This window comes from Eretmochelys imbricata, chromosome 23 (genome assembly GCF_965152235.1).
Source record: "Eretmochelys imbricata isolate rEreImb1 chromosome 23, rEreImb1.hap1, whole genome shotgun sequence".
In the NCBI taxonomy this organism is placed as follows: domain Eukaryota; kingdom Metazoa; phylum Chordata; order Testudines; family Cheloniidae; genus Eretmochelys; species Eretmochelys imbricata.
In genome coordinates this window covers 5,532,589-5,554,410 of record NC_135594.1, presented here as the reverse complement: position 1 = coordinate 5,554,410, position 21,822 = coordinate 5,532,589, and the positions used below count along the sequence as shown (strand labels likewise).

At 64.1% G+C, this 21,822-nt stretch overlaps 1 protein-coding gene across 1 annotated transcript; it reads left to right on the top strand.

Annotated features, from left to right (window-relative positions):
- Positions 1–2,736: 2,736 nt before the first annotated feature.
- On the top strand, positions 2,737–20,423 carry HIF3A (hypoxia inducible factor 3 subunit alpha). The gene is made up of 15 exons (XM_077840233.1): positions 2,737–2,882; positions 11,243–11,436; positions 11,866–12,002; positions 12,292–12,376; positions 12,660–12,769; positions 13,693–13,904; positions 14,651–14,757; positions 15,422–15,569; positions 16,233–16,393; positions 17,345–17,577; positions 18,126–18,203; positions 18,534–18,916; positions 19,247–19,358; positions 19,632–19,728; positions 20,272–20,423. The coding sequence occupies exons 1-15, from the start codon at positions 2,737–2,739 to the stop codon at positions 20,421–20,423; spliced, it is 2,355 nt and encodes a 784-aa protein (XP_077696359.1).
- Positions 20,424–21,822: the final 1,399 nt, after the last annotated feature.

The window sequence follows — 21,822 nt, the reverse complement described above, 5'->3', positions numbered from 1 at the left end:
GTGTGTAGAATCTTGTTCCTGCCTTGTTCTGGAAGTGGATTCAGCTAAACCAGAAAAGGGCACCCCTCATCTGGAATAAGAGCATCCACATATGGAGTTATTCAGGAATACCTATTCCCCCTTAAATTCACACCCTACCTTAATCCGAATTAATTTTTAAGTGTAGACAAACCCTAACTGCAGCCTGGGGAGGACTCCAGATTTCCTCTGGGAGAGCTGAGATCAGAGTCTGGCCTGACCCCATTGCAGTCATGGGGTAACTCCGGATTGACCCGTTTTCCAGGGGAGCTGAGATCAGAATCTGGCCCTGCCCCCACTGCAGTTGCAGGGTGACTGGATTAACCCGGTGGGGACTGAGAGCAGAGTCCATTGCAGTCAGGGGGTGGCTCCGGATTGACACGGGGGAGGTGAGATCAGAATCTGGCCCTGCCCCCCCATTGCAGTTGCGGGGTGACTCCGGATTAATTGGGAGGGGGCTGAGATCAGAGTCTGACCTGACTCCATTGCAATCAGGGTGTGACTCCGGATTGACACTAGGGGAGGCGGGCGGGGAGGGGGTGTGCGATCAGAATCTGGCCCTGCCCCCACTGCAGTTGGGGGGTGACTCCGGATTGACCCTAGGAAAGCTGAGAGCAGGATCCGGCCCTGCCTCCATTGCAGCCGGGGGTCACTCCGGATTGGCCCGGGGCCGGTTTGTAGCCCGCAGCTCCCGGCGGCGGCGGCGGAGGGGTTCCCGTGGCCAGCCATCTGCCAGCAGCTGGGGGGGGGGGGAGCGGGTGGCCCCGGAGTGACACCCCCGCCGCCCAATCCCCTCGCGCAGCAGCACAAAGGCCCTGCGAGTGTGCCAGGGCTGCATGGCGGGGAGGGGGGCCCCCGGGCCGGGGGGGAAGGGGGAGCCAATGGCACGGCTGGGGGAGGGGCGGCGGAGGGGGAGTAGCTTGCAGGGGAGTGGGTTTCCCCGGAGTTGGTGGGGGAGGACGGAGCGGTGCAAAGGGAAGCGCTGCGGAGCCGAGCCATGGAGAGCAGCAGCCTCCAGTGTGCAAGGTACTGGGGGGCACCCCCTGCCCAGGCACGCCGGGGTTAACCCGTGAGGCGCCGGAGGCGGGGCGATCTGGGGGCCCGGGGCCTAGTGGGGGCTGCACGGGCTGCAGCCGGGCTGGCTCGGCTCGATACAGCCCCTGCCCCCCAGCCCTGGGGGTCTTGGGAATTGCCGAGTCAGCAAGATCCCAAGCAGGGGGCACAGTGCAGTGGGGGGGGGGAGGGGATTTTTTTACTATGGGGGGCAGTCCCCCCCGGATTTTTCATAGGTCTCTATGCTTCCCCCCCCCGGCTATGCAGGAGATAAGATAGTCACCTATAATGTTCTTGAGGCTGCACACAACTGCCCCCCCCCCGGAATTTGTCTGAAATGGCACCCCGCTTTTTTGCAATGCTGGTCCTGGGGGCTGGCGAGAGACGCTCCCCTCTTCCCCCCCCCCCCAGTTCTACTTGGAGTGGGGCAGTAGTCACAACGCGCCCCCTCCCCCGGCTTGCATTGAGTTCTCTGGGTGTTTGGCGGGGGGGGTTGGGGGGGCGAGTCTTCGCAGACGAGGTCGATTGCGGGTGGGGGAGGGGCGATGACTTGATAATGCCAAAGTTTGGCTCCTTGTGACGTCAGCGGGTGAATTTCACCCGAGGGGAGTGTATGTGTGGGGGGGAGGGGTTTGGAGGGGTTATCGTTTGTGGAGGGGGGGGGGCGGCAGGGATGGACCCAGCTGAGCAGAAGCTACAGCTGTGCCACGTCTGATCGGCTAATATGGGGGGGGGAATGGGCTGGAAGACCCCCCCCCCCACCATCTCATCTCCAGGGCCAAGCTCACCAGCTTCTGTAGCCAGGGCATGAGGAGGGAGTGGGTGTGAGCAGATCCCCGCCTCCCCCCCGCAAAAAAACCAACCCCCCAACCACACACTCTCCTTGTTTGCAGTCTTGCCCTGAGCCTCTCCATGAGCCGCCCCCCTTGGGGTAATCGGGGTTTGGGGTGCTGTGCGCGGAGAGGTGGGGGAGAAGAGAGATGCAGTCCGCTCCGCCCTCCCTGAGAGCCTTGGGGACAGGTGTCTGATCCCAGCAGGGACCTCTCTGGTGCCAGGGTAGTGCGGGGCGGGGGCTGTGTCTAGACACGCTTGCGGGGCCAGGGTAGTGCGGGGCGGGGGCTGGGTCTAGACAGGCTTGCGCTGAACCTGGGACTGAGTTTTGCTGGAGTTTTAAACCCTGCTGATTTCCAGGCAGCGCTTTGGGGGCTGCGGCTGAAATCTACCTGAGCTGCACTTGGCCTCCGATTCCTTCAGAGAAGGGGGGGGTTTGGACCCAGATCAGAACTTTCCCTAGATCTCCGGGGGCGGGGGCGGGGAAGCTGGTGCTGGAAGGGGTTAGGTGAGCAGTTTGGCCTTGAATGGCCACTCCCTTGAGCAAAGGTGCGGCTAACCTCCTTGGGGTTGATCCCAACCAGGCGATGGCTAGGGGAGCTTTACTCTACCCGGCTTCATACCCCCCACCCCCCCATCGCTGTCCCGTCTGAGCACTTGGATCAGAACCGCTGGGGGTGGGGCGGGTGGGTTGGGTCTCAGGGGCTGGGTGTCCGGTTTCCTCTCCATTATAGGAACGGGCTGGAGGGTGTGAGGTTGGTTTGAGGATCGGAGCTTTCCCTGGATCTCTGGTGCAGGGATTGCGTCCCGGGACTGTCTCTGCAGCTTACGGAGATGAGAGCGGGTCCGGGGCTTGAGTGGGGGGCGGCCAGCCCCGAAGTTTGCCTTCCAGCCGCCCCGACCTTTAATGAACAAAGTTATCCGAGGGTTGCTGTCGGGCTGGAGGTGCTGGGCTGTGCTGGGAGTGGGCTGCGTGCCAGGTGGGTGTGTCAGGTTGTTGTTTCTTTGGGATCGGAGGTCGCCATCAAAGTTTTTCCTGGACCGCTGGGGAAAAGGGGCATTCATGGCAATGGAGCAGGGCCGGTCAATACCAGCTGGGGATCTGACCCCTTCTGAAATCCTGCTGGTGTCTCTGTAACCCTTGCCAAGCTAGGGTGCGGGGCATGCAAGGAACCACTGCCCCGCCCGGTGCGGGGGATGGCTGTGGCTGAGACCCCTGGGGTTGGACTGCAGCAGAAATCCGGAAGCCCCGAGTGCCAACCTCCTCTGTGCTGCCCCCTCTTGGCTGGGGTGGGGATTTCCCAGGCCTGGGATCAAAGGTCAGGGTGGCACACTGTGCCCAAGCTGCACTTGGCTATCCCACCCCCTGCTCCTGCGGCTGGCACCCTTGTCTGCCCCCGGGATGCTCCCCCCTCCGTCTCTGCACGGTGCCCCCTCACGGCGGGCACGGAGCTGGGAGATATTTCCTCGGTGCCCTGTTCTCCTGCCCCTCCCTGCCCCCCCGCCGAGTGGTTGGCACAGGGGGTGCTCCTTGCCCGCCGTGCTCTCCTGGGTCGCTGTGGCACTCACAGAACTGGGTGTATATCCTCTGGGGCACAGCTTCCTCCTCCCCTCGCTGGATGCCCCCGCCTGGCACCAAGCCTGGTCCAGCCCCTGCATCGCACCCCAAGCAGCTGACTGCTTCCCTCCTGGGTTCCTCCCCCGCGTAAGGTGGCTGTCCGGCTGCCCGCGGGGTGGGGGAGTGCGCCACGTGTGTGTGTGTACATCACATGTTCCAGCCCGGTGCCAAGCCGTGACGTGGGCGGGGGAGAGGGGGAGGAGCTGCGCCCTCTGGTGCCATACGGAGAAGCCAAGTCCTGCTGATCGGGGCGGTGCTGATCCGGGGCTAGTGGAGGGGATTGGCGGCAGGCGTTGGCATTCGGGGCCCACGGGGCGACTCGGTAGGATGTTGGCGCGGAAGTGGCACCTGTGGGGTGAGTCGCTGTGGCCTTGCCAGCACCCCTCGCCTATCTCACCAGCATCTTCCTTCCTTCTCCTCTCTCCTGTCTTCCTTTTCCCACCCATCCCCTGCCTTTTCTCCTCTGTACGCTCTGCTTCGCTCACGCGCTCTCTCGCCTCCCCCCCCCCCACGCTCTCTCCTGTCCCCCCTACCCCACTCACTGTCCGCTGGAGGCCCCCAGCGTTGCTGTTGAGCTGGGTCCCACCCCGGCGTCGCCGGGCATCTCTCTGCCACCAGAGCCGGGCTTGTGCCACTGGACCGAAGCCGGTGGCGTTCTCTGAGCTCAGCTCGGCCCGGGGGGGGTGGCTGGGAGGGGGCAGGGTGTGATCGGGCGGGAAGCGGGGAGCCACGTAGCAAGGATGATCAAGAAGCAAGTTCAGAGGGGTGATCTCCCCCTGCCCCCCTGGCACACTTCTGGGGCGCTGCAGACTGAGCTACTGGCTCTCTGCATGAGATCCTGCTCCCCCCCCCCCACACACACACCTGTGGCTGTGCCCAGCACCAGCCTGGGAAGCCATCCGGGTGGCGTGTAATTCGAGAGGCACGTTATTTTTCTGGGTCTTTTCTCTGGCTGGCAGGGTAGGTGGGTGAGTGTGGTCTAGTGGTTAGAGCAAGGGGAACTGGCTGTCAGGACTCTTGGGTTCTCTCCCCAGCTCTGGGAGGGAAGTGGGGTCTAGTGGTTAGAGCAGGGGGGGGATCTGAGTTCTATTTCCAGCTCTGCAGCCGTGTACGTTTGGGCCAGTTCCCATCCCCTGTCTGTGCCACTGTTCCCAACTCTGCAGAACCTCCTAGTGGAAAGGTTAACGGGATCGCGTTGCTGTGGGTGTGCTGGGCTCTGTCTGCGGGAGTGACCAGCAGGGGGCAGGATTGGGGGTGGAGGTACTGCCGCTTGGACCAGCTGCTCAGCCCCCCGGTGGCTGCTTCTGTCCTTAAAATATAAGAGGAAATTGCAGGGAGTCGCCCCAGCACCGGCTGGTGTCCATCTGCCGGGGGGTGGTGGTGGTGGTGGTGGGACGGGGGGGTGTATCTTTTCCATCCAGCTCTTTGTGACCCTCTGATGGAAGGTGCTTTTCCTGATTTAGTGTCATCACTCCCAGGGACACACCCGAGATCGCCCAGTGAGGGATAGAACCCAGGAGTCCTGGTGCCCGGCCCTCCTATTCCAGCCACAAGACCCCACTCCCTTCCCTGATCCGGGGATAGAGCCCAGAAGTCCGGTCTCCCAGCCTCCTCTACTCTAACCATTAGACCCTACTCTCTTATCTGGGGTTAGAACCCAGGAGTCCTGATGCTCAGCCCGCCTATTCCAGCCACGAGACCCCACTCCCTTCCCTGATCTGGGGATAGAGCCCAGAAGTCCGGTCTCCTAGACCTGTATTTATTGCCAAGGCCATCCCTGCAGTCCTGAGCCCAGAGAGCTGGAGACCTTGGTGTAATGGGCACTAAGAAAAGCCCGTGGTTCTGGGTCCCTTTTCCGCATGAATCTCCATATCCGGTGGGGTGCGTCTACGATTGTGGGGCAGTCGGGTCCTCTCTTGACCCCCCTCTCCAATCCCACAGCCGGAGGGCTGGCGATGTTTCCATGAACCAACGCTTCCAGCATGGCGCCCGAGGCCTGGCATCCAAGCCAGTTGGCCGGGCCCAGCTCCCGCTGGGCAGAGCTGGGCCTGGGGGCAGGGAGCTCGGTGGGGGTCAGTGAGGTTGGCAGGTGGGAGCAGCGGAGGAGGGTGGGCAGGTCACTTGTGGGGGGGGCAGTGGTCTGGACTCCTGCTCCCCTTGCCTCTGCCCCCCCCAGTTCTGACCCTGGAGCCCAGCAAGGGGTGGGAGGAAGTCACTTGGGGTGGGGTGTCTCTGGGAGGGTAAATGGTTCCCACTCCCCCCCAGTTCTGTCCCCTGTTACTTTCCTGCCAGTTTGTCTCCCCCCCACGCTTCTGTCCCATGTCTCAGCCCCCACCCCGTCCCCTGTCCTCTATGTCCCACACCGGGTCCCCTCCCCCTGCTCAATGTGTGCCCCATAACACAGGAGGGAGGAGGTGGGGGGGGTCCCTCCAGCTCAGCAAAGGGGCTTGACCCCCCCCCCCCAGACGGGCAAACTCCCTCACCCTGTCTGGTCCCTGTCCCCTGCTGGCGGGGGGCGGGGGGGGGGGGAATGGGGGGCTCAGGCCCGGCCGGGACACCCTATGGGACCACCCTGTTCCCCAGCCAAAATTAGTTGGGCCCTGGGAGCAGCAAACAGGAAAAGGCCCTGGCCTGGCCGCTGCCTCCCCCACCCCTCCCCTCGCCCGGCTCACGTAGGCCCAGCCGGGAGAGGGGCCTCTGGGCTGCCTGCCAAGGGCCGGGGGGGGGGGCCGGGCAAGCAGGGGTCAGGACTTCTTCAGCCCCCTCCCGCCCCCCCCCACCGGCACCGGTGCTGTCTGTGGAGGGCCAGACCCCTGCCCCTCCAGAGAAGAGGCTAACCCCCCCCAATAGACCCCCCCACCCTTCCCAGGATTATCCCAGTTCTGCCCAGCCACATTTCCCTAGCGGAGGGCTTCCCGTGGGTACAGGGCACCCCCCGACTATGGGGGGAGCTGGGACTTGGGGGGGACGGACGGGACTTTCCCGAGGTCACAGAGCAGAAAGAACCCAGGATTCTTAATTACCCCTCCCCCCATTACGAGATCTCACTTCTCTCCCAGAGCTGGGAGAGAACCCAGGAGTCCTGACTCCCAGCCCCCTCCTGGCTGTAACCACTAGACCTCGCTCCTGCCTTATCTGAGACAGAGGTGGGGCAGCCCAGACGCACCGGGTGCCCTGAATGGTGAATGGTTGGGTGGCAAATTCCGAGCCGAGCTGCCCTTAAACGAAAATAACAGCCAGTGCTCCTTTCCCCACCCCATCGCTGGATAACATATCCAGGGGGCCGGGAGCTGGGTTTGGGATCCAGAAGGCGCTGACTCTGGTTCTGGGTGCGGCTCGGTTCTCGTTCTCGTTCGGCTTGGATCTGGTTTTGATCTGGGTCTGGTTCGGATCCGATTCTGCTTTGGCTTGGAGCTTGTTTTAAGCTGGGTCTGGTTCTGACCCAGTTTGGTGCTGGCTCAGTGTCATTCATTCCCACGCAGTGTTCTTGGCTCCGTCGGCTGGGCCGTGGAATTGGGCCGAGGAAAGGTTGTGTTGCCTGCCAGTGTCGGCCAGCCGTCCCTCCCGCTCCCGGCACCGCCAGGATGCAGCAACGTGGCCCGTGGCCATCTCGGCTCGTGCTGTTGGCTTGGCACCCGGGCACGGGCTGCATGGGGCTGGGCGTGGCACGGGATCGGATGGGAAACCCAGGACAGATGCTCTGTCGGCTGTGTGACGTGGTATCGGTCATTCAGTAGGGGATGCTCTCCCCTCCCAGTCAGTGCTGGCCCCAGTGCCCCAGCACGGTCTCTTCCTCTTGCTGTGAGGTTACAGCTGTCAAGCCCCAGCCCAGAGGTGGCTGCATTTCAGTGTTGGGTGAGGGATCACTGTACCAACCAGTCCTTAAAATGCTGTACGTGTGTGTGTGCGCCGCTGCACAGCCGTGTGTCATAGGTCCTGTACTGCTCCCAGCTAATGGGGATTCTCCGTTCTCGTTTGGAGCAGGGGAAAAGGGTCCGTCTCCTGCTGTGGCTGGAGTTGATGTGCCCTTTGCCAGGGCGGGCGGGGCTTCCTCCTCCCCCTCCTGCTGGCTCTCTCACTGGCCAGGGCACCACCTTCCTCCTGTGCCGGTGGAGGGGGGGGTATCTCCCCACCCTTCTCTGCTGCCCCCAGGAGGGGAGGGGGCCTGGGCAGGTGCTGAGGGTGATTGAGGGCAGGGAAGGGGGTGGTGCCAGCCCTTGCTGGATGAGGGGGGGCAGTGGGGCTTCACACCCCTTAGCCCTTGGGAGGCCTCAGGTACAAGGCCCCCTCCCCCACACTGCACTGCGCCCCCTCGGGTGGGGCAGCGGGGACAGAACGCTCCCAGCCCAGAGTGGCCGGGGGCTCTGGCTTTTTGCTCGCTCAGGGGTAGATGGGGGGAGCAGGTGAAAGGGGGTCCTGGAGAGGGTCTAAGAGGTGGGAGGGGGTTGATCAACATAAAAGACCCCTGCCCGGGGCTATATTGTTTGAGGAGGGGGGCTGGGGAATAGGCTGTAGGGGCCGATCCCCCCCCCAGGGGGTGGCTGTAGACTGTAAGGGGAGGGGAGGATTTTGCCCCGGAGTGGGGGGTGATCCTGCCCAAGAGGGTGGAGCTGGTTAGAAGGGACCTGCTGGGGTTGGGGGGGAGGGTTGGTTAGCAGAGTGGTTGGGCTGGAGGCTGACAGCTCCCCCCCACCCCCCACCCCCCTGCCCTTCCCGCAGCTCCAGGCAGCCAGGCCTGGCACCCAGCCCGGTGTGCAGAACACGGTGTCCTGGACAGGCTGCCAAGTGCACGTGCGGACGGCACGCGGGGGAGGGGAGGGGAGGGGAGCTCTGCTGTGGAGGGAGGGGAGCTGTGATTTAGGGAGTCTGTGTGGCGGGGAGGTGTGATGGGGGGGTCTCTGCCATGGGGGGACTGGAGGAGCTGTGATTGGCGGGGGTCTGTGCTATGAGGCAGAAGGGAGAGGCGTGACTTGAGGGGATGTGTGTGATTTTGAAATCTGGGGTACCCTCGGGGGGGGGCAGGTGCCCTTTTATGGGGAGTGAAGGACCCGTGGGGGGAGGCGTGGGGCAGAGGTGCTGTATTTCATGGGCAGATGGTGGAGAAGTGGGTTAACCCACCCAAGGACTTTTCCCACACTGGGTGCCGGACAGGGCACTGCTCTGGGGAGGCTCATAGCTCTGGGGTCCCACACTGGGTGCTGGGCAGGGCACTGCTCCGGGGAAGCTCCCAGCTCCAGCGTTGAGCCCATGCTGAGAAGCAAACCTCCCTGCTGAGCCCTGGCGTGCAGTGAGGGTGTGAAATCGAGGGGCACACACATTTGAGGGCGAGTGTCCCGGCCTCTGAGCTGTGTGTTCCCGGGGCTGGGCCACCTGCTGTCACGTGCCCAGTGCGGTAACTCACAGCTGCCAGAACATAACATGGGCTGGGTGGAATGCTCCCTCCCTCACACAAGCTTCATCTGGGGCAGGTGTCAGGGCACTGCTGTGGGGAAGCTCACAGCCACACATCTCAATCCCCCCCCCCGCACATGCTTGCTCTGGGACAGGCATCAGGGCACTGCTGTGAGGAAGCTTGCAGCCATGCCTCCCTCCCCGATGAGCCCCCACTCCTGCAACTGCCCTCCCAGGGCCCCGCGGTACCCGTCGGACAGAGAACTCTGCAACTCGGGGCATGAGTGATCGGCTCCCCCCGATGGCAGGGCTCGGTGCCCTCCTGCCCCACGCTGCCCCCCCCAGATTCTAGCCCCCTTCCGTGGCTTAGACCTTTCCCCACTGGAGCATCCCCAGCTGGGGGGCTAGCTTGTGCCGCCCCCTTGTACCAGGTTCCCACCTGTGCCCACAGCTGGCTCTGAGCCAGGCCCCGAACGTGTCCCCCCACTCCCCCCCACCCCGTGGCACGTCGCTGGCGGCTAAGATGCTGATACCTCTGGCAAAGCCCTGCGTTCTCCCCGGGCGCCCGGCTCCCAGGGTGGGGTGGGAAGTGGGCAAAGGGCCAAGGACAGAGGCAGAACAGGCTGTTCTCTCACGGGCCGACGGAGAGGGGGCGGGCTCGGCAGCTGGGCCCCGCGGATTGTGGGAGGGTCCGGAGATTGTGGGAGGGTCCGGCCAGAGGAGGGGGGTGCCAGGCAGGAGGGGGGTGCCAGGCTGGAGTTGCACCAATGATGCCGGGGGCACAGAGACGGGGGATGGTTTGGGTAGGAGCTGGGGAGAGTGGACTGGTACTGGGATATAGGGGTGGGCAGCAGGTACCATGATATTTGGGAATATGGGGTGGGGAACGGAAAGGGGGCTGTGGGCTATTCGGGGGGTGCTGGGGTTGGGCGTGGGAAGGGGGCTGTGGGCTATTGGGGGGGGTGCTGGGGTTGGGCGTGGGAAGGGGGCTGTGGGCTATTGGGAGGGTGCTGGGGTTGGGCGTGGGAAGGGGGCTGTGGGCTATTGGGGGGGTGCTGGGGTGGGGAACAAGAAGGGGGCTGTGGGCTATTGGGGGGTGCTGGGGTTGGGCATGGGAAGGGGGCTGTGGGCTATTGGGGGGTGCTGGGGTTGGGCGTGGGAAGGGGGCTGTGGGCTATTGGGGGGTGCTGGGGTGGGGAACAGGAAGGGGGCTGTGGGCTATTGGGGGGTGCTGGGGTTGGGTGTGGGAAGGGGGCTGTGGGCTATTGGGGGGTGCTGGGGTTGGGTGTGGGAAGGGGGCTGTGGGATATTGGGGGTGCTGGGGTGAGGCGTGGGCGGGGGCACTGGGATATTGGGGGTACAGAGGTGGGGAGTGGGCAGGGGGCACTAGGATATTGGGGGGCACTGGGATGGGGAGTAGGAAGGGGCTGTGGAATATTGGGGATGCTGGGGTTGGGAGTGGGAAGGGGTGGTGGATATTGGGGAGCACAGGATGGGGAGTGGGCAGGGGGCACTGGGATATTGAGAGGTGCTGGGGTGGGGAGTAAGAATGGGGCTGTGGAATATTGGGGGTGCTCAGGTTAGGAGTGGGAAGGGGGTGGTGGGATATTTGGGTGGGCACAGTGTGGGGAGTGGGCAGGGGCACTGGGATATTGTGTGTGTGTGTGGTGGGGGGGAATGGTCCTAGTCTCTTTCCTATGCATAGTTGGCTTAGACTCCTCTCCCCTCCCCCCCCCCTCCCCTCGAGGTTCCCCCACATCTCCCTTTTCTCCCTCCTCTGATCCCCACTCCTAATATTAATGTCTGTTGGGACCCCATGCGGGACCTGGTTCTGAGCAACCCTGCAGCTGCTGGGGGGTGGTGTGTGTTGGGGGCTTCCTGGTTGCAGGGGCTCTGGGGGGGTCCCCCCCGCTCTGTCCCCCCTCTCCCACAAGGATATTCCGAGGGGCCCTGAGAGGAGCTGGGTGAATGGGGTTTTGGGTGACCCTGTTTGGCTGAGTACAATCATGGGTGAGGGGAGCTGCGTCTGGCGTGGGGGTTGGGGGGGGGCTAGTGGGATCAGAGCATGGCGCCTTCCTGCCCCTCCCAAAGTCAAACCAGTCAGCCCTACAGCTGGAAATAGAACCCAGGAGTCCTGGTGCCCAGCCCTTTGCTCTAACCACTGGACCCCACTCCCCTCCCAGAGCCGGGGATAGAACCCAGGTGTCCTGCTTCGCTCTGGGGCCTGGGGTGTGTGTGTACTGCATGTGGGTGGTGTGGGGGGGGGACGTGCATCCCCACGGAGCAGGTGCCCTGACCTGGCGGCCTGTCGTCCCCCACCCTCCTCGGCAGCCGGTCTACGACGGAGCTGCGCAAGGAGAAGTCGCGGGACGCGGCGCGATGCCGGAGGAGCAAGGAGACCGAGGTGTTCTACCAGCTCGCCCACACCCTGCCCTTCGCCCGGGGGGTCAGTGCCCACCTGGACAAGGCCTCCATCATGCGCCTCACCATCAGCTACCTGCGGATGCACAAGCTCATCACCTCGGGTGAGGCCCCCTCCCCACCTTTGGGTGCCAGGACGTTCCCGGCTCAGCGGACAGGCGAGGGGTGGCACCAGCTCTGCCCACTCCCAGCAGCCGGGTGGGCTCGATGGGATCGCAGGCTTCAGGGCGCTGGTGGGGTCGGGGTCAGGAAGGGGATCCCATCCCCTCCGGGCATCGTGGGGGAGACTCCGCTGCTGCGGAGGTGTCCGGGATTGGCCATTACTGGGCTTGGGCTGGAGGGGCCCAGGGGTCCGGGGATGGAGAGAGATACCAGGCTGGATGGGTCCCTGATGTAGGGCAGCAGGGGCCTCTTATCACTGGGGGAGCGTTGTGGGGCAGACTGGAACCTGCCCTTCCCCCCGTGAGAGCCCTGCCCCCGCGGCTGCCCCGGGGCGGGGGGCCCGCCCTGACCCCTGTGCTTGCGGCCGGCAGAGGAGTGGCGAGGGCAGCCGGAGCAGGTGGACGCCTGTTACCTGAAGGCCCTGGACGGTTTCGTCATGGTGCTGACGGAGGAGGGCGACATGGCTTACCTGTCGGAGAACGTCAGCAAGCACCTGGGGCTGACCCAGGTGAGTGTGGGTGGGAGCCGGCACCGCCCGCCATCGGCAGGGAGCAGGGCTGGGGGCTCCATCCCCATCCCCGCTCTGGGATCCCCTTCGTGGCCGCTGGGGTTGGGGTGGGAAAGGGGGGTGGGAAAGGGGGGAGTGTTAATCCATCGCCCTGCTTGGGTATGCAGGGGCCCGTGGGGGAGGCGCTGAGTGTGTAGCCGGGGCCAGGGGGCAGGTCTGGCATAGGGTGACCCCCCCCCCACCTCCCCCCTTCCAACACTGGCTGTGATTTCCCCCCGGCCCCTCCCAGCTGGAGCTGATTGGACACAGCGTCTTCGATTTCATCCACCCCTGTGACCAGGAGGAGCTGCAGGATGTGCTGAGCCCCCGGCAGGGTGAGTGCTCCCCCCCAGCCCCCCACTATCCCATATGCACCCTGTCCAATCAGCTCCCCTTTGTAGTTGCCCCCTCCCCATCCTGGAGCCCCAGTCACCAACACCTGACCTCTCACCCCCACTGTCACACACGGCCCCTGTAACCACCCCCACACTCACCCCACTCTTGTGATTACCCCAGTCCCACAGCCTCCACTGCCCGTCCCTGCCCCCCAGTTGCCCCCCCCACGGGCACCAGCCTCCGCCACCGCCTAACACTGCCCTGCCCTCTCCCCTGCCGCAGGCTTCTCTAAGAAGAAGGACGTGAAGACCGAGCGCAGCTTCTCCCTGCGCATGAAGAGCACCCTGACCAGCAGGGGGCGCACTGTCAACCTCAAGTCGGCCACCTGGAAGGTGAGGGATGCGGGGGGGATCTAGAACAGCTGGGGGATGGGGGGATGGAATTGGGTTCTGGAGCATTCCATGGCTCCATGGAAATCAGCTCTAGAACAGTAGTGGAAGGGTTGCTATGGAAACAGTATTGAAGCAGCTGTGAGAACAGGGTTCTAGGACAGTACCAGGGTCTTATGGAAATGGGGTTCTAGAACAGGGGTGGGGGGTCGGCATGGATATATGGTTCTGGGACAGTGGTCGGTCACTGTGGAAACAGGGTTCCAGAACAGCTCTAGGCCGGTCGCTGTAGAAACGGGGTTCTAGAGCCACACTGGGTGAGATGAGAATGGGGGCCGAGGAGGTGGGCATGGATACAGGTTTCTGGAGCAGTGGGGGATGTGCCACTGCAGAAACAGGGTTCTAGAGAACTTGCTGGGGGCACTATGGGAAGGTAGTTCTGAAATGGGATGGGGGCTGTTGACGTGGATACGGACTTCTGGAACAGTTGTAGGTGGGCTTTTATGGAAACAGGGTTCTAGAGCGACAGGAACTACTGCGTAAATGGGGTTCTAGAACAGCAGTGGGCCGGTTGCGGTGAACACAGGGTTCTAGATCAGCAGAGGAATGCGGAAACGGAGTTCTAGAATAGGGTGGAGGAAGTTGGCATGGATACAGGTTTCCGGAGCAACTGCAGGTGGGTCACTATGGAAACAGGGTTCTAGAAGAGAAACCGGGGGTTGCTACGACAACAGAGTTCTAGAGCAGCAGCAGGAGAGTTACTGGGGGATGGTGGTTTTGGAACAGCGGTGGGCGGATCGCCATGGAGACAGGATTCTAGACCCCCCCCCCCAGCTTGGTGTCCCAAGGCGGAGCCTTGTGAGTGTTGGGGGTGGAGCTTGGAGCAAGAGGGCTCTGATTGGCCACCCCCCCATCCTTCCCCCCAGGTGCTGCATTGTGCTGGCCACTTGCGGTCCTACACCCCGGTGCGGGAGGGCCCGGAGGAGGGAGAGGAGGGGTACGCGGAGCCCCCCCTGCGCTGCCTGGTGCTGATCTGCGAGGCCATCCCCCACCCCGCCAACATCGAAACCCCCTTGGACAGCAGCACCTTCCTCAGCCAGCACAGCATGGACATGAAATTCACCTACTGTGACGAGAGGTGAGGGGGCGTGGCCGCCGGGGGCCCCGCCCTCGCCCCGCCCCTCCTGGGGGCTCTGCCTTCACACTTCCCTCCCCCGCCCCACGAGGGAGCCGGCTCTCACGCGGTCCCATCCCATCCTTGCCCCCATGAGAGGTCCTGCCCCCATCCTTGCCCCATAGGGGTCCCCATCCCCATGAGGGGCCCCTCCCTCCCCCCATGCTTTCTCCTCCCCCACCTTTCCCCCTCCCCATCCCCACCTCTGAGGGCTCAGCCCTGCCCCAGGGACCCCTTCCTTTCCCCACCTTGACCCCACAGGAGGCTCCTTCCCCACCCCCACGAGGACACAACTCTGGCCTTGGGAGGCCCTGATCCACCCCCACTGCTTCCCCCTCCCCCACCTTGCTCTCCTGGAGGGAGGGGGTTCTTTCTTGGGGTCCCCTCTCTTCACCCTCATGCTGCTCTTTGGCCCACCCAAGGGTCCCCTCTGCTCCTTTCTGTCCATCCTCTCCCCCACCTTTCTCCCTCTCGCAGCCCCCCACTTGAAGTCCCCCCTCCCCCAGCGCTCTGATGCTACAATGGCTCTGCGGGTGGCAACTGTTCTGGGGTACTGGGGCACCACCCCTGTGCTGGGGGAACCCCTGGCCTGATGTTGCTTTGGGTTGGGGGCGGGGGATTACGCAGAGCTATGTGGGATCCACCCGGGATGGGGGGAGGGGTGTCTTGCTGATTGGAAACACACACACCCCCCCCGGTCTCCCGGGCAGGATCGCGGAGGTGGCGGGGTACACGCCCGACGAGTTACTGGGCTGCTCCATCTATGAGTACATCCACGCCCTGGACTCCGATGCCGTCAGCAAGAGCATCCACACCCGTAAGTGACCTCCAGCCTCCCCCCCGCCCCCGTCCTCTGCGGCCCCTGTAATGGCAGAGAGAGCCCCGGAGCCTCCTGCTCCGAATGCCCCCCTCCTCCGCTGCAGCTAAAGGAGACTCCCCATTAGCTGTGAGCAGTCCTGGGGCTATGACGCACGGCTGAGCAGTTCCCAATGCATCCAGCAGGGGGCGAAAGAGCACCTCCAAACCAGTGCGTTCTATTATATGGGAGATGGTGTGCCAGATCCGACCAATGGGCCCATCTAGCTTGGGACACACACCCCACAGTCAGACCATGGCCCATCCAGCCTGGTATTCGCCCCCCCCCGTCAGTGCAAGAGCCTCCTTCCCTGCAGCCCCCCATCTCTCGCCGTCCGTCCGTCCATGCCGTCTCTCTCAATCTGTCTGTCCATCCTCTCTCTCTCTCTCTGTGTTCGTCCCGTCCTGTCTCTCCCTCTCTCTCCTGCCCAGTCCTGTCCTGTCCTGTCCTGTCCTGTCTGTCCCGTCCTGCCCCGTCCCGTTCCGCCTGTGTCTCCCATCCTGTCCTGCCTTGTCCCAGTCAGTCTCTGTCCTGTCCCATCCCCTCCTGTCCCGTCTCTCTCCGTCTGTCTCTCTGTCCAGTCCCTCCCCGCGGGCGGCTCTGACCCCTCCGCTCCTCCCCGCAGTGCTGAGCAAAGGGCAGGTGGTGACGGGCCAGTACCGCTTCCTGGCCAAGAGCGGGGGCTACCTGTGGGCCCAGACGCAGGCCACTGTTATCTCCAACAGCAAGAACTCCCAGCCCGAGAGTGTCGTCTGCGTCCACTTCGTCCTCAGGTGGGAGGGGCCGGGATGTTGGGCCGGGGGGGAAAGGGGCCCGTCTGTTGGATGCGGGTGGAGTCGTGTCCCGGGGCCCCCCAGAGACGTGCAGCAGCTCTGAGGAGAGCGGGGTCATGGACCACCCGGCACCTGGCCACTCTTGCTCAGTATGGCCCCCGCTGGCTCAGCCCAGGGTCGGGGGCGATATTGGGACCAGCTGAGATGGGCGGGCTGATGCTGGGATGGAGGGGCTCGGGGGCTGACTCCAAGGACCAGCTGGACTTGCCTCAGTGGGAGCTCAGCCGGGGAGGGTGATGCAGGAGCCAGCTCAGGGTAGGGGGGGTGCTCGACTCAGCTGGGATGAAGGTGACACTGGGCCCAGCTCGGTCCATATCCCCTACTCGTGCTGGTAGGAGCTGAGCTGTAGCAAACCAGCGACTTCCTGGCCCTCCTGCGGTTGGGTACTTTCTGGCCACTTGGCCTCCCCCAGACAGAACCCAGATTGCCTTGCGCCAGCGGAGCTGAAAGAGAATCCCCATCAGCTTCCGGCAGTATAGGGGCCATGAGACACAGCAGAGTGCCCCCGACTGCGTCCTGCAGCGCTGGTGTGAGCTGCTGGCCCCTGACACCTATGGAAACAGTGCCCTTTGCCTCCCCCCCGCCACTCTGTTTCCCTTACAGCCAGGTGGAGGAGACAGGCGTAGTTCTGTCGCTGGAGCAGACCGAACGCCAGGGTGAGGGGCGGCGCCTGCCCCCGGAGCCCGACCTTGCCAGCCAGGCCAACGGGAGCCCCGAGGAACCAGAGCCAGACACTGGGGAGACCATCCTCAACCTCAGCTTCGGTACAGAGCATGGGAAAGGGGAGCCCATCGCGCTCCAGTTAGTTCCTGAGGGGAGTGGGGTATGGGGTGGGTGTGCTGGTTCTCCAGGAGGCCAGGGGAGTGAGCTAGGTGGAGTGGTGGGGGTGGGGGGGGGTTGGTCGGGTATGGGATGGGGTGTCAGTGGGGATTGTAACAGCAGAGATGGGGTGCAGGGCGAGGTTTCGGGGCGGTGGGGAGTGGGATGTTGAAGGTGGAGGGCGGGCGGCAGAGATGGGGCATGAGACAGGGCATTGGGGCAGTAGTGGGGGTCGGGCAGCAGAGGTGGGGAGCAGGGGGGCAGAGGTGGGGCACGGGGCAGGGCATCAGGGGTAGTAGGGGCAGGGCGGGGTGTTTGGGGGTCTCCGGGGCAGGGGGTATGTGGGGCGCAGGGCATTGTGTTGAGGGCGGTGGGATGCGGGGTGACAGATGGGGTGTAGTGTTTGGGGGTCCCCGGGTTCTGGGGTAGGAAGGAGGGGGCCAGGGCTGGCAGAGGTGGGGCACGGGGCAGGGTGTCTAGGGTAGTGGGGCAGGGTGGGGTGTTGGAGTGGTGGGGGTGGGGCATCAGAGGTGGGCAGGGGGCAGAGGTGGGGAATGGGGCAGGATATCGGGATTTAGTAGGGGTGGGGCATGGTGTCGGGGTAGTGGTATGTAGGGTGGCAGAGGTGGGGTGCTGTGCTCAGTGTTTGGGCGTCCCTGGGTGCTGGGGCAAAGTGAAGGGGGCAGGAGGGCTGGCAGAGGTGGTGCGCGGTGTTTGGGGGTCTCTGGGTGCTGGGCAAGTGGGGGGGGTGGGAGGGCCGGCGGAGGTGGGGCGAGGGGTAGGGTGTCGAGGGCGGGGTGACAGGTGGGGCGCGGTTTGGGGGGGCCGGGGGGCGTGAGGGGCACTGCTCAGAGAGCCGGGTGCCAGTCGCCCCCGTGACCCTCCGCTCCCCCCAGAGCGGCACGGCCCCCGGCTCCTGGCCTTCCTGCGCCCGGCCCACGTGAGCGAGGGGGAGCTGCAGCGTGACCCGCGCCGGTTCTGCAGCCCCGACTTGCACCGGCTGCTGGGGCCCATCTTCGACCCGCCTGGAGCCCGCGCCAACGGGGAGGGGGCCCCGCGGGCACGGTCCTCCCCCCGCCCGCCCGAGGCCGGCTTGCCGCCCCAGGACTCTGCCAAGAGTGCCGCCCCGGTAAGAAGCCTGCTGTGGGGCAACAAGGGGGCTGGGCTAGTAGGGGGGAAAAAGGGGGGGCTTATGAATGGGGGGAAGGGCTGCATCACATTTGGGGGGGCAGAGGATGTGTCTGGGGTTAGTGAGGGAATGGGGGGCAGTGGTTGTGCTTCTAGGGGGCAGCAGGGGTGATGGGGGTGGAGTTTGCAGGAATGGGGGGTGACGGGGACAGCAAGGGGCAAAGGGGGCTGTAGGGGGACTGTGTCAGTGGGGGAGTAGCAGGGGAAGTGGGGGGGGGCTGTGTCCGGGGGGGAATGGGGGGCAGGGAGCTGTGTCCATGGGGGCTGCAGGGGGTCTATCAGGGAGTGGAGTGGGGGTGGGGCTGCACCGCTGGGGAGCTGTGGGGCTGTGTCTGTAGGGGGAAGGGCTGAGAGGGCTGCAGGAAAGGGAATGGGGCTGGGGGAGTGCGGGACAAGGACCGGGGTGGCACAAACGGGGGCCAGGTGCCATGAAGAGGGGGCTCCCAGTTGGCTCCCCGCCCTCCAGCCCTGTTCCCCTTCTCCCCCAAGGCCGAGCTGCTCTTTGACGTGGAGAACGTGCAGAAGCTCTTCGCCTCCACCCAGGAGGCCGTGGAGACGGCACTGCAGGTACTGGGGGCGGGAAGGGGGCAGCCACCCCTATTGCCAGGGACTTTGTCCCCCTGGGGCTCCCAGGCCCCGCTCCCCTGCCCCCCAGGCAGACAGTTGCCCAGATGGACACAGCCAGGGAGTCACCCCTGAGATTCAAACCTTTACTGACTCCTGGATCCTCACGTGATCCCACCCCAGTCCTTATATAAGCAGCCCCTGTGCCTTGGCCTAGAGGTGGCTGCATCTTGGTGCTGGGCGGAGGATCCCTTTATAAACAGCTGATATGCCCTTACCCCAGAGGTGGCTGCATCTTGGCGCTGGGCTGCTAATGCCACACTCCCCCTGCAGGATTACGAAGGGTTCGACCTGGAGATGCTGGCTCCGTACATCTCGATGGACGACGATTTCCAGCTCAGCAGCACCGACCAGCCCCCATGGCTGGCCGAGAAACGGGGTGATCCTGCCGCGGCCAGGGGAACAGGTCCCCCGCCACCACCTGCCTCGCCCCCATTGCGTCCTCGCTCCAGCAGCTTCCATGGGGTGTCTGCTCGCGAACCTGACCTACCCGGCCTGCCCCGCTGGGGCAGCGAGACCAGCCTGAGCCAGCCCCGGTCCCTCCAGCCCCCAGAGGAGGAGCCCATGGAGCTGGAAGGGCCTGCGTCGCCATCGACAGCGCCCCTAGGGGGCAACCACAGGGATCACCCAGCCTCACACCTGGGGGCTAGGAAGAGGTGAGAGGGTGGGGCAAAGGGGATGGGGTGGGGAATGAACCACAGGGGCCATGAACCTGGTATCCCCCCATCTCTGCCACCCCAGATCAGACCCATGCGCCCATGTAGCCTGGCACCCCCCCATCCATATTTTAACTATAGTAAATTCCTGCAGCAAGGAGTCCCACAGGTAAATTCTTTGCTTCCTTTGGTCCCTGTGAGGTTTGTCTCCTTGTAGCTGCCCTGCCCTTATTCCTGCACCAGGAGTGAGGTGAGCAGGGAGGGTCCATCCGGCCAGCTCAGTGCCAGCCAACTTCTTACATGCCCCACTTTCCCCACCCCACACTCCAGGGCCTTGGAGCTAAACCTGGAGGAGGAAGGGGCTGACTTCCTGGAGGCGGCGCCCCTAAAACGTGCCCATGGCTCCGAGCCCGACAGCTTCCTGCTGCCTTCCCTTAACCTGGTACGTCTGGTGCCCTGGCACTGGGGTGGGGGACAACAACTGGCCTGAGAGATTCAGGGACATGGGGCAGAGTGGGTGGGGGGCAGGCCAGGGGTATCAGGGAAAGGGTGGAGTAAGGGGTCAGGTTGGAGTGCTTGGGAAGGGGGCCGGGTGGGGGAATGGGATGGGAGGGAGTAGATTGGGGTTAGGCTGGGTGGGGGGCAGCCTATGGGAATTGGGGGGATGGGGATGGGTGATCTCCTGTCCTCTCAGATGCACCCCCCCACCCCCCAGGGTTTCCTGCTGAGTGTGGAGGAGGGGCTGAACGCCGGGGGCCCCCGGGGCAGCATGGTGCTAGGGCGGAAGCTGCTGGCCCTGGAGGAACCAATGGGTGAGTGCCGCACGGCGTGGGGGTGGGGCTCAGTCTGAGTCATCGTGGGGGAGGCTGGGGCATCCCCGGGGGGCAGGGCAGCCGATCCGACCACCCACAGCCCATCTTGTCCCCCCCAGGAGGCACCTCGCTGCAGATTCTCCCCCCAGGATGGATTTCCTTCCTGAGCCCCCACCGGGGAGCCACTGCTGCCCCGATGCGGGAGGGTAGGGACCTGCTGCCCTAGCTAAAGTCATGGCAGATGCTGCTCCCACGGGGGACCAGCCTGGCCCCCTGCCTCTGGGGCTATGGGAGAATCAACCGTAACGATTGTGCAGGGCATGCACAATCGAGCAGTTCTGGCTGCATCCAGCAGATGGCAGCAGCACACTTACTGGCTAGCTCCTTGCACGCTTTGGCTGTGACTCTTTGTTTTGCCTGCCTTGTTAACCAGTGGAACTCCCTGCCACATGAGATTAATCCCCACCCCCTCTTTTTTTTCTGTCCTCTCCTAACCACCCCCCATCCCATTACCTTTCACACCCTGCATCCCACCCCCTTCAGCCCTGCTGGGTGACATGCTGCCCTTCGTGGTGGATGGTCCAGCGCTCTCCCAGCTGGCCCTGTACGACGGTGAGGATGAGGCCTTGGAGCAGAGTGGCGGGCACTTCCAGCCAGGCGAAGAGCTCCTGGGGGAGCTGGACCAGGCCACCTGATGGGTCGGGCCCCCACCCGACACTCCCACTCCATAGATGGGACAAACAGAACCAAACCCAACCCCAGCCCGTTCCGGGGGGAGGAACCTGCCTCTCCCCGCCATCCCCCACACCAGCAACACTCACCTGCTCGCCTTCCCCTCCGGGGCCCAGAGAATGCTACCTACCTCAGCCCTGCCCCCCAGACCGGGCCTTCTGTTCCTTAAGCCTCTTCCCCTCCAAAAAAATATTGGGGTGCATGAGGGAGGGGAGTTGACCAGCCCTGCCCTGGGGTGTGGGGAGGGGCGAATCTCCCTTTCATGCTGTCCACCCCTTAATGGTGCTGGGGGAAATCTGCCCCCTAGGGGTGACACTGGGGATTGCAATAGAAGCCAACCAAATGGGGCAGGGGGCAGTCCCCCAATTCCCCCCCCCCTTGCCCCGTGCTCTGGAGCCGTGTCTGGATCAGAGAGCCAGGCTGTCGTGCTGGCTGGATCTTGGCCCCAATTGGGGCGGATCCTGATAGCTGGGGGATGTTGGCGGGGCTGGTGATGGGGTACGGACAGTCTCCCTCGTCCTTCCGGTGCAGGGTGGGGTCCCTTCCCCCAGTGTGGTCGGGGGGGTTGGGATTGGCTCTCCCTATGTTCCGCTCACCCCACCCCACCGGACCCCCCCATCTTTCCCTGTCCTTGCTGGGACCACCCTGGGGGGTTGCTCATACTCCCCCACCCCCCTCCAACCCCCGGTCCTTACCCAGAATCCTCCTGGTGCCTCTTGCCACATTTACCTCAGCAGTGCCATCTCCTCTTGCCCCCCAGGGGGGAGAGGAAGCACAGTGTGGGGGCCGAGGGATGACACCCCATCAATTGCCAACTGGCAGCTATTTCCCCCTGGCAGAATTTGGCCCTAGGACCCCAAATCTCTCCATTTTTTTTTGTGGCCAAAATGGTGGCTTTGGTAGCCGCAGTGCAAATGCTGCAGAGGCCAATTAAGCAGGGACACCCCCCGCCCCCCGGTCTTTCAGCCACTCGGGATTGTGTTTCCAAATCAGTTGCCCCGTCTGAGCCTCGTGGCCCCAAACGGTCCTTTTCCAGCTGGCAGCTCCAACAGTCTGTAGCCACGGCCCCCTCGCTCTGCCTAAGAGGGGACCCCATTTTCCAGGGAGATCCTGGAATGGGGACGATCCATCGTGCACCCCGTGGGTTTCTTTGGCTTTCCAGGATGTTCTGGCAAGGGGCGGGGGTGTCATTTCATAGGGGGGCAGAGAATTCCCTTTTAAAATGGGTTATTTTTAAGCTTTGTTTCTGGTTGGTTTGGGAGCAAGGGAATCTCCCGCCGCCCTCTAGCGTCAGAGTCCAGCCTCGGGTCCAATTCTGCTCACGCTGAGGCTGGAAGGGGGAGCAGCGCCAGTCGAGCGCCC